General features: G+C 38.6%; 1 protein-coding gene across 5 annotated transcripts in view; it reads right to left on the reverse strand.

Moving 5' to 3' along the window:
* Nucleotides 1-18,947, reverse strand: part of AKAP7 (A-kinase anchoring protein 7) — a 164,646-nt gene that overhangs the window by 42,265 nt on the left and 103,434 nt on the right. The window contains exon 8 of one of the 5 annotated variants that reach the window (XM_034765655.1): nucleotides 15,391-18,618. The exons of the other annotated variants lie outside the window; for them this stretch is intronic. Coding sequence (XP_034621546.1) covers nucleotides 18,584-18,618 — 35 coding nt within the window. The 3' untranslated portion in view covers nucleotides 15,391-18,583. Of the gene's footprint in view, nucleotides 1-15,390; nucleotides 18,619-18,947 lie in introns of those variants that run through there. 5 annotated transcript variants of the gene reach the window in all.

Here is an 18,947-nt window from a genome sequence, read left to right on the forward strand (position 1 = left end):
CTTAGTCATGTCAGTAGAACCCCAACACTAACCAAATTTAAAGACGAGGGGAGGGAGTCAAAGGCATGAATCATTTGTAAATTAATAAATCTGGATCTCCCAGTGTGACCTTATCTGACTGTTGTCTTGTTAAGATGCCCCTCAGGATAACAACTGTGTCTTAACTTCCGTCCTGTATAGCACTTAGCAAATAATATAGGCTGGCATTTGTGAAGGTGATTAAGGAAGTCAGGCATCTAAATCCCAATGAGACTTGGGTGCTTACCTCCTCCTCTTGGCCCCTTTGAAAATCCGCACCATAATGTCACAAGGGGTGGGAATTCTACCATTCCCTTGGGGAAACTACACCACAATCCAATATTTCTCATTAACAAGAAGTTTTCCCTGAAATTCATCTTAAATATTCCCTTTCTCTCATTCCATTACTCATAGCTCATGGTTATACTATTCTATGCTATGCCATCCTAAATTATTTTCTATTGTCAAGGTATGCATACTTAAATGGTTATCATGTGACTTTTTAGCCATTGCTTAAGCACAATATGTATCTAGTTAGCCCTTTTAATCTTTCCTTTTTAATCAATCCTTCCAGCTGCCTTCTCACTTCTGTAATTTTTGGGTAAAATTTTCAAAAGAGCCTAAGCAATGTTTTCAAAACCCAATATCTTTCAATAAGACTTAGGCTACTAAAGTCACTTAGGTGCTTTTGGAAATCTAACTTCCTTCTCTGAACTTCTTCCATATTATCATTTTGTAATATTGTCCACAACTGAACACAATATTCCAGGTGGAATTTTGTAAGTGGTGTATCTAAAGGAGATATCTCCTGCCTGCTCTACCTTAATGAGTTTGAATATATAGCAATATAACACTGGCCCTTTTATTGTTCTTCCCCACCTCAAACTTGTATCTCACTTTTGTTCTTTTTATCCCATCGTATTTTTCCCCCATTACTGCTTCTAGTTCAGCTATTATTTTTTCAACTGGGGAAACTTCTGTACTCTGTAGATAAAATCCATATTCTGTCCTCTCATTTTTGTGCAGCGTTACAATTGACCCGAGAGGGGATAGAAAATGGCCTAAAGATAATACCAGATTGGCAGAAAAATATGAAATTTGAGAGTCTAATTGTTAGTCTGAGTTCCAGCTACTGGAAATTCCAAATCACAATGAAATTATGGTTTCCTCTTGTTTTTACTAGATTTTTACACTATAAAAGGGCTTCCCTGAAATCCACTAGCTTTTATATGGGAGTCATTTTTATATTTACAGAATATCTACACTGAGCACATTGAATGCAACTGTTTACACTTCAGCGGAATTGTACCAGCAGAGAATCTGGCCCCAAGTGCCTCTTCTATGAGCATGGCACCAAATGACAATGGAAATCCTGTCTGAGTATACTTTCAGAAGACATAATACTAGCCCCAGAAGCCTAAGGAGGCACAATTTATTTCTCAGCCCTGAAAAACAGTATTTAAGACTCCTTCAAAGTTGCCATTTGAGGTGATGTCTACGAATGACTCTTGTTGACTAATTTATCTCTACGACGATTCAAAGTGATGAACAACACAAATTCCCTTTTGAGACAGAGAGTTTTATGGAAGCATGCTTTTATAGTTGAGGGGAGTGTGGAATGATTTAAAATAGGGTTTGTTTAGAATTTGGATACACATGCTATTTGTTTTCTCCCTCTCTCTCATTCATTACAAAGAGTTAGAGGAAAAATCATGAATACAGGTGATGGGCATCCCTGCCAAACTACAAACACAAAAAGAAAAACTTAACTCTCTAGCTTGTTTGTCTTTGGAGCATACAGTTCGGGGGAGCAGGTGTTGCCATCTCTGGTCGGTACTTTACACTGGCCCGCAGGGTTTCTCTTGGCACTTGGTCAGACCGGCATAGCCTGTGGTAATTTTGGTGGTCTCCTTCCTAGACAAAGGAGGGACTGCAGCCCTTCTTGATGTTGTGGTGGCATGGGAGGATCACACTTTCTTTGGCATTTTCTGGGACTTATAGGGTTACAAGTGTAGTTTGCTCCTCAACTTGATACCTCTCTGGAGATCTTCCAGGCAATTCCAGGGTTCTCAGGTTTCATACCCCAATAGTGTGGTCCAGTCTATGTTGAATGGAGGCAAGCCTGACTTTTGGTCAGTCTGGAAATTCCTGTCTCTTAGTGGTAGTTATGTAACCACATACATCACTAGACTGCAACAGATGTCCTTCTGAACATGCGAAAAACATGAGATTAACAGATGACTCCACAGATGTGGTTTCAGACCCTCCTCTCTCTGGGAGTACAGTTGGTTAAGTTTCTTTAGGACGCTATACATTCTAGATGTGATCAACGTCCAAATAACTATTTGGTCTTTTACTTTACACATTCTTTCACTTATCCATATTTTATTTTCTTAGGATTTCTTAAAATATTCTGGGCTCTCTATTGGCAAAGAATTTGGTAAGTAACAAATTTACTTAATGTGATCAGGTGAAGGGTAATCTCTGAGGGGAAAGAGCTGTTCTAGAAGCTATTAATATAAATCTCACATAAGCTAAGGAACAATTAAAGTTTACACAACCTAAAGAAAATGGAAATGTATTCTAGCACAGTGCTGGAAGCTACATGGGAAGTGCCCCAGTGGCCTGAGAAAGAGGCATCTTACTGTTATTTCAGAGTGAAAATAAAATTCTAGGACTGGGGATTTCCATTATCAGATGGATATCGACCAGAAGATATCCGTCTAGAGCATTCACTGAGAATATAATAGGACTCTAACCAGAGATAATTAAGACTATCTGATTATAGTTTGGGATAATGAATAAGCAAAGTCATATTATAATTTTACTTTATTCAGCAGTGTATTGGAGTACAGCAAGCAGCATTTCTGTAAGATTATAATAGCCACCCCCGCCTAGTCTTGCTTTTGTTACAATACTAACATAACTAAGGTTGTATTTGAATCATGTTAATAAATGAATCAGTAGCTTTAGAGAGAAAAAGTTTCAGATCTATATGCAGTATATTTGGTGTGAGCATAAAATCATGTTGATTATGAGCAACAATGTCCTAGCTTGTACATTTGTTTCAGTCCATTTTTAAAATTTAAATAAAATACTATCCCCTTTCTAAATAGTAATACAGAACATTTACTGAAGTTATTCTCTGGTTTTGAGTTGCCAAAAATTAGTTCTATTTAAGCAAGTTTAGTCTTCATAAATGTCTTACCTTCCCCTCCCCTTCCAGCAATTGGGGTAGACCTGAGAAGTAAGAGAGGATCTGGAATCTCAGCATATCAACAATTACTGGAGGAAAACAGTATGAATATCTATCTTTGTCTCATCTCAGATATGTTCTCTTCTTGATTTAAAAACCTATGTTGGAAGGCTCTTGCCAGAGCAGTAGGTGGCAGAATGCCAGTCTGACTCCAAACAAACCTTCTCTCCCCATGCCTACCTGGAAGATTCTATCTTATTTGTAAAGAGGATGCCAGACTAGCTTGACAAACATTGGCCTCCCATCTGAAGCAATATCACTGCTGCCATTTATAGAAGTTGTGCTAGTAAACAGGGTAGTTGATATTCTCATCCATCTCCCTGCAGCCCTGTCACTTGACTGACCAGATACTCTGTTAGTGTAAATCAGCACAGTGCCATTGACTTCAATAGACCTATTCCAATTTACAGCAGCTGAAGGTCTGGCCTGACAATTCCACCATTGTTTGTCTCACCACAGATGTCTCACCAGCTTCAGGGTTTTACTTGTGAGTTTAGTCAGAATTTTAAAATGTGGCGAACTTGATTTGATGAAATAGTCCAGCTGAAGCTGCTTTTCCTACATGTTCAAAGCACTACATGAAGTTCAGTATCATTGTTATTAAATTTCACAGTACACCTATAAAACATGTTGGAGATTTCTGAGATTGTATCACTAATAGAAAAGTACCATTTTTACAGTATGGAAATAAATGTGTGGGTAAAAGAAATCATGACACTGTTAATAGACACTGCAAGGAATCAGTGTTTAAATTATGTTCCCAATTGACAGAGATCTATAGTTAACAAGGAGATTTTTCCCCTTAAGGAAGGAAAAAAGCTACTATCCACTACATTATGTCTAAAAAGCAATTTTAGTTTTTAATTCAAGTATTTTATTGTATATTTGTTGTATATTTTTTAGGTTGACAAACCCTAACTAATTGGAAGTAGAGTTAACCTACTTTGGGAGTTTCGTCAGGGCAAGAATGAAGGACTGAAAGACTTGGCCCTGTGTCAGGCATTATTCACCATACAGTGTTTTGTGCTAAAAAGCTTTTTTAAACATTTTTATTTTCTAAATATCATCAATCACAACTTAAGTGCTCTCTTCAGCTCTACGATACCTCTGTAACTGCTGGCCTACAGAAACACCCAGAAGTGCTTGAACTATGTTGTTACAGGGTTTGCTCCTATTCTGAGGTACTATATGGCTCTTGGAAGCAGCCATGTAATTCTGAAACAATCATGAGGCAGTTACCCAAGTTTTCCTTCTTCCTTGACTATCCCAAAGGCCCCATGTATTACTTGTGGATGTAATCCCAGTGCTATTTTGAATCTACTGTAATTTAGGATAAGGAAACAATCTGTGATGGATAATTTATACGTACAAATAACTTAACAAAGCACCATCCTGTTCTTATTGAAGCCAAGAAGAGTTTTGTCACTGACTTCAATAGGAACAGAGGCAGACCCAACAAAGAGAAGCAAAGAAGCAATCTATACAATGAGCTATTTTTCTTTCTGAATTTGCCCTTTCACTGAAATGGCTCTTTGAGTGAAATACCTAGTAAAATCAATTACAAAGCCCTCAGCTAATAAAACTCTTGGAAACCCCTGCACGTAGCCTAGTTTCTAATGCATCAATTGTAGAAAATGGATTGACTGGCCTTGTAACAGTATGCTAAAAAGTAACCTGGTAGTGTTTCAGAGAGTACAAAGCAGAATAATGAGAGAGAGAGAGAGAGAATTCAGTACATCATTCTGTCACAAACTTATGTAAAGTTTTTAACTTTTTTAATTGTATTGAAATACTAGCTTCATCTCTATAAAGATGTTCTTGTTTCTCCTTGGATAAGGTTGTTTTATTGTTTCCATTTGGCACTGCAAGTATTCGACCACCATCCCCTAGCATGCCTCCTCTCTGATCAGGTGAAACTACAGGGTTAAACGAATAGTACAGTTCCGATCTGCCCATTCAGTCACTGGCCTCAATGATAAGCCTGACAAATGTGCCCATCAGTGCCAACAGTGGTGACTTCTGTGGAGATTAGTCCACTGGGAACAAATCTCTACTCATAGGCCATCAAATAGCTTTCAGTTATAAATCAAACCATTTTAATCTGCTCTCTCCCTTTGTTGGATGAAAAAGGACATCATTAAGTTATCCACTGCAGCTTTAACAACGTGACTAGAATGCTGAAAAATCTGCTCTGTGTCAAACTGTTACACGGATTTACACTTATTTTAGTATAGAAACCTATAATCCGGCTACTTAGTGCCTTTCCCAGCAGAAGGAAGGCATAAATGCACACTAATTGTTTTACTTTTACTGCAGAAGAAGATGTGCAGACTTACCGATACTAGGATAATGCTCGTGATATTTAAGCATGAGAAATGTTTTGGTATCTTGGAATATAGCTGACAATGAAAACTCTATCACTTTGTTTTATGGGGCAGCAATAAGAATAACTGTATTGATCATTTGGCTATAGAATAAATAGAGTGGTAACAGGAATAATTAATAGCTGTTTCAATCCACTAAGTAAGTATATTGTACCTAAAACAGACTTTGACTCTCCGATGTGCTGAGTGCATTTAACTTCCGCAGAATCAGTGGACCAGATTCACTGGAGCTGGTGCAGAAAAGTAGAAATTACCTCTTTCAGCTCTGATAAGAACTTTTTCATTGCAAGGGGATTTTCCCCAACGGAGGGCACAGAGTGGCTCCATTGCTGCCCTCACTTAATGTTCCCACAGGGGGGGACAGCTTTACAAGAGTAGAGACTGCTAAGGGGATGCACTGACTCAGCCATCCAAGCCAGTGTTGTCCAATCCTTGGGAGATACTGCCACCCCTCCCCAGTGCATAGAAGGCTGCGGCCACTTGCCATCATAAACTTTCCCATTCCTGCCTTAGGAGCCCTCTGCAGGGTTTTAGCTGGTGGAAGTCACTGTAAATCATGTGTGAATGTGGCTCATCAGGTGGTGAGGCTGCTCGGCACCTTTACTAACGATTGAGATTGAATAATCATTAAACTCTGTGATTTCCCTGGGGAAGGTGCTATACAGCAATGCAAATTATTGTTAGATTGTTGTAAAGAGCGTTCTCACAAGGATAGCTATAATTGTGAATCCAGAGCGGAGGTTTTGTTAGATGCATAATGCAAATCCCAACCACCAAAGCAAATGGTTATATATAGTTTTGACTTGCTAGAGAGACTATAATTTTCACTAATCTACAGCTGCTCTCTTTAAATTAGTTACAAGGGGGTCAAACTAGGGTGACCAGACAGCAAGTGTGAAAAATCGGGAAGGGGTCGGGGGTAATAGGAGCCTATATAAGAAAAAGACCCAAAAATCAGGACTGACTCTATAAAATCAGGACATCTGGTCACCCCTAGGTCAAACAAAAATCTGCTTTTTTGATTATACACCAATGAACTTCCAGTTTTCCTTTGTCCATTTAGGAATAAATAGTCGGGAGTGCCCTTAAATAAATATATAATATAAATACTGCTGTTTTTGCCATCAGTAAAATAACCTGACAGTAAAGCAATCAAATATGTCTCAACTCACCCAGTATTTCCATAGGTTGAAGTTAGTTTTACAACTAAAACATCCTGCCAGTGATGTGGAGAGGTGTCTAATATTTGCAATCCTATGAATCTGCTGGAACATAGCGTAAACTGTTGTATAACTGATCTTATTTTGCATTGCTACCCTATTTGCCTTTAAAACCAATATTCATGCAATAGCATCATGTAGCCCAATTTTTAAAAGTGTTACAGAACTGTCTGAATCAAAACCAATAACTTGATTCAAAGTCCTTATTCACAAAACCATTTTGTTACAAATACAAAATCTAGTTAAAGGAACAAACAACATTTCAACGTTACTCACTGTCCAAGATGTATGGATAATTCTGACTTCTGCCCTCTTCATTTAAAAAAAAAAAAAAATCAGCCACCAGCAATTTTACCTTAGCCAAATCTCAGGGCTTCTGCTTCATCTTCGCAGAAAGATCTCTCATTTGTTTTCAACATTGTAAATCACACACTTCTGCATCTTATCCAACTGGGGCTTTACCCTCTCCTAGTGGTGGTTCTATCTCTTTAGCCATTCCTTCAATATCTCTTTTTGACGGTTACTCCTATTCTTCCTCTTTTCCCCCTGCAGCATTGCCACCCCCAAACACATAATATATATTGGATTCTTTTTTATTTGCCCTCTGGTATGTGTTGCTTTAAGTCAGCACTTGGTTCATATTTTTGAGCTTTTCTCCACAATCACGAGTGCTAGAAAATTACTTTTTTTAAAAAGAAAGCTGAGAGTCTCATGTAATCATTTCTGTCTAGAAGTTTGGCTTCAAATTCCAAATAAAATATTGCAAGGTTCAAAACAAAATTGAGAGAGCTGGCAACTCTGTGTCTCTCAGGGACTATCCTGAGACACCTTCTGTTCACCTCTTCTCTGTAAGAGCTCATCTATTTTAATGGCTTCAGATACCTTCACTACACTTATAACTCCAATCTAGGCATCCACTACAGATTTGTCTCCATGCAGCCCTCTCACCCTGTCTCTTCAACTTCTCCTCCTTCTTGATGACTCACCATGAACTCAAGTTTAATATGGCTCCAACAGAGCTCATCTTCTCTCTCGAATCTCAACTCTTCCCACAAATCTTTCATTGTCAACAACAACTGTCCTTGCTTTCATCCAGGTCCATTATCCCAGGGTCACTTTTGACAGCCCAGGGTCAGTCCCGAGAATGGATGTAGGAGCAAATTTGGGAAATTAGATGTAGGCCAAAGTAGAGCTGTGGAGTAAAAACAAGGACCTTGGATCTGCTGCTGAAAATTCATGGAAGAGGATTTTGTTTTGGCCTTGAAGAAATAATTTCAATTTCTATATTTCTTTCCTTCTACTGATCCCAGAGCACTTTACAAGCATCTATGAATTCAGCCTCACATCATCCCTGAGTGTGGGAGGAGGCCAGAGAAGTAAGAAGCTGCCGAATGTGTCAGAGGATGGGTGTATTGTGATTTCAACATCTTAATTTACGTGCAGCTTTGGGGATTTTGATCCTGGATTTGAAACTTGTTCAAGGCCCAAATGATTGAGTCTCATCTCCAATAGAGATGTATTGACTCCACAAAATCAGCGCATAGTTTGGTACAATTGGGCAATTTTTGCCCAGGCCTGAAAGCAGACGTGTAATTGTCGAGATTGAGATTAATTGGCATGACTGTATGTGAAAGCTTATATGGCTCTTGTCCACATTATACCTGCCCCCAGGCACTATGTTCATTCCCTTACTTTCACAAGTATTTGCATTTATCAAATTCTATGAGCACTAACTTCCCCATAAGTAATACTTGTTTTTTTTTAAAAAAAGCTAGTGAGCAACATATTAAGTGTTTCATCCAGTTAAATCAAGATTGCTGTTCACTGCCACTCTCTGAAATTACACCTTTTTCAGCATTCAAGCAATTTTCATACTCTGCTTTGATTTGACCTGTAGTGTTTCAAACCAGCAGCTGTTTGGCCCAGTAATTCTTTTTATATATTCACCATTTACAGTTCTCTTCCACAATTCTATGCTTTCCCAACAGATACCCACACCCTTGGTTTTACAGTTGGAGTCGGGTGGCAGTAGGGCCAACAGGTACCTATGGGGCAGAATAAACTGTAAAAAAGGAGATGATCTTGTGAGATTTATTCTTATAAATGCAGCACATTTCATACAATTACATATTTGCCAAATTAATATGGAATTCAGGGGGGTGATAAGAGGGCTCTTGGCTCCCTCAGTCCAGACAATAAGCCCCTGAGATAAGTGTTTAGATAAGTGTAAGCAGCTCTAGCACTGAGATGCTTTGGCTAAAATATAAATAAATACATAAAAATGTAGCGCACACACAAATACACACTCCAGGCCAAATTCATACCTAGCATAAATGGACGCACGCCCATTAGATACAGTGAGTTGCACTGGTTTACCCCAGCGATTCTTTTGGCCCCAGGTGTCCACAGCGATTGATTCTAATGCTGGAACAGATAATGGGACAAGGAAATAGGACAGCATGTTCAACACTGACAGGAGCAAATCAAGACAATGTCTAGTTCCTATGAAAAAATATCATAGGGAACCTCTTAACTTGAGATGGTGGGGGGGTATTATGAAAGCAACCCCATTAGTGCTAAGAGAAGTCTCATTGTGAAAGCCTTCTTTATCAAATTGAGAAAATAAACTGTGTCCAATAGCTTGGCTATAGTACTGCTTTATAACGCTAAAGTATAATTTCTGTTCAGAATACATAGGCTACAGACTACATCTGTAGTAGGGTGCTTTGTGTAGGCTCTTTTGGGATATATACTACCCCTTTCATAAGTCTCTCTTTAAACTTACTAGGCCAAATTTTGCACCTGTTGCAACCCCACTGACTTCAGTGGGCTGTAACAGATGTAATCAAGAATTTGACTCACTGTTTTTTCTTTTTAAATTTTCCAGCACTTTCCATTCCATTACATTTATTTAGGGGGGAAAATTTCCTAATAACTCACAATTTATTTAATCTGTAAAATGATTATTCTCACTCATCAAAACAACTTTTCTTTCAACCTCAACAGAGCTCTAGGCATCTCCAATGCAAGCCTAGAATGGGTACCATATGGTCTTACAACATATATCTTATAAGGGAGAAACACTGCTTCCTGTTCTGTGGGTGTGGAAGGCTCTCTGGTAATAGAATCAGAGTGGGTCTGCTACACAAATAAGGGCAGGATTTTGGGAGGCCACATACAGTTTGTGTACCCCTGTACAGACCCCAGCTTCACAGGGCCTCCCTGCATGAAGCTGAAGGAGGGGCATGGGCCAGAATGATCTGCCACTACATAGCTTCTCTGGTACTTCCCCTGCAGAGCTGAGTCACTACAGCCATGGAGTTTACTGCAGCCTTAGACTACAATAGCCTTTACTGAGTGGCTCTGTTCTATGGCCTGTGGCAAACGGTGGAGAAGCAGACAATTTTTTCCATTGCTTCCCTCGGCAGAGTTCCTAAGCACTGAGCTCAGTGCTTAAGGTAGGTTCTGGGGAGAAGATTTGCCCTTAAGTATGGCAAGGAAACTCGTTCACTCAGAACCCACACGGTGAGGCAAATTAAGCTTTGTTAGAGCAGTGCCACAGCACTCACTATAACGCGATGGGATATAACTGAGTATAGCATTTGGCCCAATGTGTAACAATTACATCGTTTTTGCCGAGGATTTGCAGAGAGAAACATTAGCACTCATGCAGGCGAGCAGCTGGATAGAACAAGTAAGCAGGTGGTTGTGCAAATCCTTAATAATGTGTCTTGTCTTTGACCAGCCAACACCCACAGCTGTTTTAGTCCATGGACTCTCCTGAGCACTGATTTCCAGGAGTGCTAAATTTGCAATGGCTTTGTCATGTGGATTAGGCCCTTGGTTAATGCCAAAGTCATTCAGAACTGGCCCAAATTAGATTTAAACCAAAATCTCTAGAGTGAAAAATATTTCAGTGAGCTACCTACTCTCCTATTAGTGAGGCACATTTATTCACCGTATTCAAGTTAAGGAACTTCTGTTGAAGGAATCTTATAACCAAGTGGTAATTGTTTGGGGGGTTTTTTCATTCTCAATTTGATGTGGAGTTGTAATTCAGTATTTACCACAAATCCTTGTCTCTATCTAAAATGCCCTGTGTTTCTATATAGAACCATTACATGGGTATGATTTCCACCTCAGTATTGTTTGCTGTGCAGGGTAGTTTACTGGCAATACAAAGCCCTGTTTAATTTCCCCTACACAATTGTTTGAAGAGGCCACCACCATGATGGAACGCCAGAAGCATGAAAATGGATGTAAAATCCATTTTCCTTATGCCACTTCCCTGCTGAGCTTTAAACATCCTTTTTGATTGTGGCATAGCTATGCTGAATGCATTACCATATACAGCACTTCTGGTCAGTCTGTGGGAGGAAGAACTGCATGCAGTAGAGCAGACTCGGTGAAGTAATGGGACACGTGAATCAGTGCCAGCAAATAGCAGGAAGCATAAGAAGGTCCTTTCTTTTTCTTTCTCTTTCTCTGACAAAGAGCGTGGTGGCCTAAGGTAAAAGCTTATAAACAGAGTTCTCTCCTTCGGCTCCAACCAAATGTTCCACCTTCAACAAATGGTTTTACTGACTTCCCCTCTCTTTCTAAAATGCTTGAGTCCCTCACCTTGACCTTCAAAGATCTGCAAAACTCTGACTCTATCTATGTTGCTGCTTTTCATCTCCTCCAAAACTATCCTCTCATTACTTACTCTTCTCCTCCTCCCACTCCCAGGGCTTGTCTATACGGCAAGATAGCAGGGTACCATGTGCTAACTCGCCATTTCAACAAGCCCTCACTTCTGTGCTGCCCTCTGCTACTTTGTTCCTCTCAGTTACCACATGCCAAGTGCCCCCGCTCTTCTCTTCAAGCCATCCTACACTGTCCTTTGCCAATCGAATCTCCTGAACTGTTAACTTGTATATGTCTGTTAGACTGCAAGATGTTTGAGGCTGTATTTTGTTAATTGCTATTTCCATCATTATTCACAGCACTATATAATAAGTGTGGTGCTGCCTGGAGGAAAAAGCCACAAGAGGGATGGGAAGGGAGTGAGGTAGAGGAGCATGCAGGTGAGGGTGGGGGGCGCCTTGGGAGAATCCATTGCTTTTTTCTGACTTAGTTAAGAACTTCTACTTGATGCCTGGCTCCGCCTATTTTGTAAGTTAGAGATGAGCTGGTTACTGGATGTTGGAACTTGTTAGCTTACAGCTTTTTCAGATGAAGGAATAGTGTAGAGGATACAGAAAAAGTTTTGAAACAGATTTAAAGTCTGCCTTGCTTTTTTTTTCTTCTTTTACACGGAATGTATAATATCCTCCTTTCCCTCCTATATAAAACACAAAATATTTCAAAGCAGACACCTCGCATTCTTGAGTAGTCAGTTTGAATGACATCTGAGTCTATTGCATTATTGGTGTAGAGTTTTGTTTTCTAACTGACGGAGGCTTTAGTTTTTATCCGTGCCTGGACACCTTCCTGAGGAACAAGGAGCAGGAAATATAAACCAGATGCAGAAAATAAGATTCCCTGGCCCAGAGTTCATGAATTATATGGGCCTAGCTAAAACTGAATTCAGAAACAAAGTGACAGAAATTTGGATTTTCTGACAGAAGGGTTGGAAATGTTTCACTGAGTAGCAAGTCAAAAGTAAATATTTCATTGTGTAACCAAGCTTAAGGAAAGCATCATATTCCTCACAAATTTTAAAACCCCAGCATTCCAGACAAATTAGCTAATTTGATTCAGTGCACAGGAAGATGAGAAAATCAAATACACTTATTTCTGATTCAACTATACCAGACTACAAACACGAATGGAAATATGCCTGACTGTCATTCTAAACACACTGAGGATGATTCTGCTTGCTGAGATGCAGTGCAACTATTCCATCCCTTGGTCATCTTAAAATTCCATATGTGAACGACATCATAAAGGACAAAAGAACTGATGATTCCTATGTCCTCTTTCAACCACTCTATCAACAAAATCTTTCCTGGTACATCTTGCTAATGAGAGCTACCTTAAATGTGTTAGCTTTCAATATCAAAATGCTCCCCATCTCTTACTGTACATCTGATAAGTTTTTAAACTGTTGTTATAAAGCACTGTTTATGATATTTACCTTGAGTGGATCTGCTAATAGAAATGAGCTGCCAGTATGATGAGAGAGAAAATCAGACACAATAGGGTTTTGTTTTTTTTTTGGTTTTTACTTGTTACCAAAAAAAAAAAATCTAATCCGCTTAGTGTAAATACATATTTATCATTAGCCTCCACTTACCCCTACCCAGCCTCTGCAAGTGGTTCCTTTAATTAAAAAGATCAAGAGATCATTCTGTCTGCTTTCTCTAGCTGTACACTCAATCTAAAATAGCAGCACACAACAGTCACAAGCATATAGTACTGCATAAAACAGTCACACTTACTGATTTTTTCCTCATTTCTTGAGAAAGGAAAGCAGCAGAGCTGGCCCATGGCACCTACTGCTTTATTTTCTTCTTCGTCCTCTGTGTGTGCACCCGAAACAGAAACTGTAGGTCAGTCTACAGTCTGTAAAGAAACTGTTTATTCTGCTCAGAGAGAGACAAGGGAGGGGAAAAGAGAGCGAGAGAAAAGGGAAGGGAGCTGGAAGCTATGGTGAACGAAAAGGCTCCACCTCTTTATCCTGGTGCCTCATGTAATTGCTTTAGGACTGACAGTGAAGGGTGGGGGAGAGAAGTTACTTTTGCCATATGCTCTTATAACTAGGATGCAACTTATAAACAAAAGGAATTGTTGCTATTTAAAATATAGGTATTGTGGCTACTAGAAAAAAGAAAATTAATCAAGCATAGCTATACCCTCTCCTTTGCCTTCACTCGCCAAATATTGTGCTGAGAAAAGGTAGAAAAATAGCCAATTTAGAAATTAACTGGCTTGGTGTTTTCTCCCCCTGGAAACAGAAATGAGGGTCATAGGAGTTAGAGATGGAAAAAGACCTATGAAATCATAGTTCTCAACCTTAGGGCAGAGAGTCAGTCCCTAGAAAAAGACAACATCTGATATTCTTCACTGCACGCAATTCAGTGGGAATTTGACACTGACTTCAATGGAATCAGGATCGGGTTCTCTGTTATAGCCAAAAAGTGAGATTTAACCTACATTTTGCATATTGTATACATTAACTGGTATATAGATTTTAAAACAGTAAGTCCATTTTAGACTTTAATGCATGCTAATATTTACAAAAAGAGTTAGTGGAGACTACGAAGGTGATTTATTCTTCTTTGGTTTGTCTATTTTATTTCTGATGAGAAAACACCCTTTTAAACACAGCCCTGTTGGTTCCATCATTTGAAATATCCCAGCATTCATAAATATTGTGGAATTAAAATAAGAATGACCTTAATTATTGAAACCCATAACAATGCTACCAGTTCTTAAAGATCGCTGAAGTGTGGTGGGAAAGGGGGAGGGGAAGGTGAGAGTTATCTAATCTCTAGTACCACTTTTGACTGCAGTCAGTCTGTTTCTGAATGGCAACATTTTCTTTAGTCATAAAAAGGTTCTACTCTGATGCCAGCAGGCAAACTCTTCCCAGTGTAGGACCTGATTTTGCACACTACCTGAGGTGTAACTCCTGTCAATTAAGAGAGGTCCAGCTCCTACTGCATATAAGAGAGAGCATGAAACCAGTGGGACATATGCCTAAGTAAGGAATGCAGTAACACATGGGATGGATTTAGTGTACAGTTGTTTCTTACCATACCAGTTAAGTATCTGATAAGAATTAACTGAAGTTTGTAAATGCTCTGTTTTAAAAGAAAACTCAGCTATTGCCATATGGCATTTTGTAAGAGTAACAAGAAAGAAGCATTTTCTAGATAACAGCAATTTGATCAGTGATAAAAATAATCTGTGCTGAGAATTTCTAGGGATCCATACCAGGCTACTATTTGATTCATGGAATTAAGTTTGTTTTTTCCCTGTTTTAAGAAACACATAAATGCCATGAAACTAACGCCTAATATAAATGAAAAATCTGCAGCAAAGCCATGTAGCCCAAACTAGGAATTCATATGAATATTTTGTATTCCCTGTAGAGAGAGTTAACTTATTTGTGCAGAACAAGTATAATGTGTGTAAAGCAAATATTATGTCTGGTATGCACCGTTTCAGATGAAAAGTGAATTGTCTTTGAGTTGAATACAATTCCAAGACCAAGAAGTATTAGTCAGCTTTTCAGTTTAACTATTTTTACCATTTTGCATGTTTATTACTTTGCCAATAAGTTAATAGTCACCTGTTCCTATATAAAAACAACAAGGAGTCCGGTGGCACCTTAAAGACTAACAGATTTATTTGGGCATAAGCTTTCATGGGTAAAAAACCTCACTTATTCTGATGCATGGAGTGAAAATTACAGATGCAGGCATTATATAATGACACATGAAGAGAAGGGAGTTACCTCACAAGTGGAGAACTAGTGTGCCCAAATAAATCTGTTAGTCTTTAAGGTGCCACTGGACTCCTTGTTGTTTTTGTGGATACAGACTAACACGGCTACCCCCTGATACTGTTCCTATATGAATTCCTTTCTTCCAGTACCAGCAACAAAAGAAAGCAGAGAGATCCATGAGGTTTTAAAATAATCATAGCAGGTATTAAGTTGTGTTAATAGAGATTCATCTCAGTTTGGGAGTTAAAAATGTCTTATTTAAGCAGATACTGTCAGCCTAATCAGAAGAAAAGGAAAAACACATGATCCATATTCTACAGCACGAGTGAATTAAACATGAATATTAATACACAATTACAGGGCAAAAGTGAAACCAGTCATCAAAGCAAGAGAGACACTAATGTTAAGTGTACCCGTCTCATTCATCCTCTACAGGGCCAAAAAAGACAACATGCAATATTTTATGCACAAGGGAAAACAAATATTCCTAATCAAGAAAACTAACTAAGAAAACAGTAATGTTGAAATAACACAGACAATGGAAATATATTTTTCAGTTGTGCTCTGCAACCGATTGAAAAACAGTGGGCCAAATATACTCTGGAACATGGATACAATTGATGGGCTGCATCTATGTAAGTGTATAACTGAACACAAAATCGGGCCCAGTGTCTTAATTCTTCAGGAAGCCAGCTGCATGTAGCTGCATATTAAGCAGGAAAGAAGTCTGGTTAAACAAAGCAATACCATACAGCCAAGTGTCCTGTTAGGACAAGCTGTGTAACCCCAGTTCTGTTTACCCTTCTCTTTCTGAACATTCTTGACAGTTTGTAGATATCAAGTCTCAATGTCCACTTGAATAAACTTTGGGCAGCCACAGTCAATGATAATTTGTTAATATCCACTTATGTTTTAGGCCCTGATCCAGCAAAGCAATTAAACGTATGCTTAATGTTTAAGCATGAGACAGGACCCATTGATTAAAATGGGAATACTCACTTGTCTAAAGTTAAGTACATGCTTAAGGGCTTTACTAGATTGAGACTTTAGTTTACTTTGCGTTCACATTTCTTGAAAATTGATTTAAAAAATGCAAAGGGCATTTCTGATAGAAGTCTTAGCAAACAGACAAGGCTTTCACCAGTTAGTCTATTTATATTATAATAACTGCATAACTACAATAATTCTTGCCATATAAGGTTAAAATGGCAGCCTAATCAAAGAATGATTAATACTAATGATCCCCAAGGCATATTAGCAAGTATCTTGGGGAGAGTTTTCCAAAAATAGGGATCGTTCATGAGAACCAAGTGGGCGTATGACAAGATCAATTTCCTGTAATTGGAGGGACAGAATTTGGGGAAGAGGTAGATACTGGTTGACACTGATCTGTCACCTTCTGTGTAAGAACACTAAGAACAAAAGCTAGTGCCAGTTCAGTGCAAAAGTAGTAGTACTAGGCTCCATCAAGCAGAAATCTCAGTTTTGAGTCTTGGAGTATCTCTCTTTTCATGAGCTGAACGAGGCTAAGAGATCATTAAAAGCACTCAGTTTCTAAGTAGAAAGAAGCTTCTGCTGTTCCAGAATACTGTCTAGCTGATCCAAAGAGCTTAAGCTCTTCTTGAGGATACTGGTGGTGGTATTTACATAAGAGGGTGGGGAAGATGTAGGAAATCTGCTTTTTATGGGAAGTAAAAGAATTTCGGCCCCCAGGATCTACAATCCAACCAGGTCTCCAAGCCCATAAGGAAGGTTAGTATCAAATAGTAGGTGTGTTGGGAACACCTACTGATTGAGGATGTTGCCAAGAATTCTTAATTTTTTTTAAATGAAGAAATGTGGGAAATCTTTGCAAATCATCCACATGACAACCCTGAAATACACAGGCTGTGGTGGGTTTTTTGTGGTTGGTTGTTTGTATGTTCCTTACGCTTGGTCTAGAGTAGTAGAATAATACACCCTATGGTTAAACCTGCAAGAATTAATGATTGACTTCTTTCACTCTATCCTCCCCCATTATTCAAAAACACATTGAAATGAACACTCTTGGAAATACTACAAAACTGAATTATTTTGGTGAAAAGATGCAGTACAAAAATGTACAAATTAAAAGGTTTGATTTTTTTTATTGTAAAGTGTTTTAAGAAAATTCATATAAAGGTTCACTGTAAGGAAAAAATACAATTCAGCTGACACTTAACTCAGCAATACAAATGTATACAGTATTTTAACTATGCCCTTTTTAAAAGAGAACCTGATTCTTGCCACATTAAATTACATATGTACAGTCAACGTTCACCACAGATATTTATATTACAAAGCTGCCTTCTAGAGAAATAATCTTGCCTCTTTATCCAATATAGGCCACTTTTTCTATGTCTTCCATTCACTACACCATAACGCACCAGCAATATTTTGCATAACCTGGGAAGGCCGCATGCTGCTTTTGTTCGCTTTGAGCCCAATCCACCACCCACTGAAGTCCATGGAAAAACCTCCGTTGTCTTCAATGGGTGGTTGGACTGGATATTTTGATTGTAATGTTAAAGCCTCACTAATAAATAATTATTTGCTTGTGTTTTCTACATAAGGCAATTAAGTGTTCAGTTTGTGGGTATTGCTGTGAAAAAAAACAAAATGCTAAGGAACACGGATGCAGTTGGCGGGGAAGGAAAAATCTGAAATCAGAAAATAATCAAGGAATTGCAATGGGGAAATTTTAGATTCCCCCTCCCCCCCCAGTGACTAAAATATCTTTTTAACAAATTAATTAAAGGCCATATTTGAAATACAGTAAGATGTAATTCAGGACAATACTAATAGTTCTATTTTTTCCTTCTAAAAATTTTCAGATTACCAACATAAATTTGTGATTCAGCCCACTAGTTGCAGAAGCCTCTCAATGTGTATTTGAGAACTATGTGCAAAATTGTTATATAGTATCAATTCACATGGTTATATAGCAAAATACATCTGGAGCACAACTGTGCACCCACATCTTGTAGCAGCACAGTGAACTCTACAAGGCCCTTTATCAGCAGAGGATTTGACACGAGTCAACTTGTTGAAAAAGTGTCAAATTAACAACAACAAAAGAAATTTTGTTTAAGGATGGACAAAATGTCTAACTTCCAACCCACTCAAACATAGGAGTGAAAATTCAGACTCCCACTCAGACATGATAGGCCCACAAGTATCACTATTTGTCTCTTGTCCATAGCCATGAGGAGGTCATTCATCAGCGCCACCAAGATCATCTCTGCACCATGTCTCAGTCTGAATCCTGTTTGTGAGGGGTATAGGACACTGTCAATTGAAGAAAGGTGTGGTCATAGGTTGGTTCCCCCTAAATACTCAATTATTTTACCAAGGAATTGGAGGTGGGAGATTGCTGGTAAAGTCTCATAATAGATTACTGAGAATTAACCTGATCGATATCCATTTAGGGAGGACTTAATTAGGGAGAGTTTCCTCTTTCTTTGTGTAAACAACTTAGAGAAGTGCAAAGTAAAATTCTGGGATTTGATTTACAAATATTTTAAAAATAAACTGAAGAATGTGTTGGAATCTTGCTCATTTACCTTCATTTTTTAAACAACTCAATCATTGTGATGCTATTAAATAAGCTTTAAAAG

Source organism: Trachemys scripta, chromosome 3, assembly GCF_013100865.1.
Source record: "Trachemys scripta elegans isolate TJP31775 chromosome 3, CAS_Tse_1.0, whole genome shotgun sequence".
Classification (NCBI taxonomy): Eukaryota; Metazoa; Chordata; order Testudines; family Emydidae; genus Trachemys; species Trachemys scripta.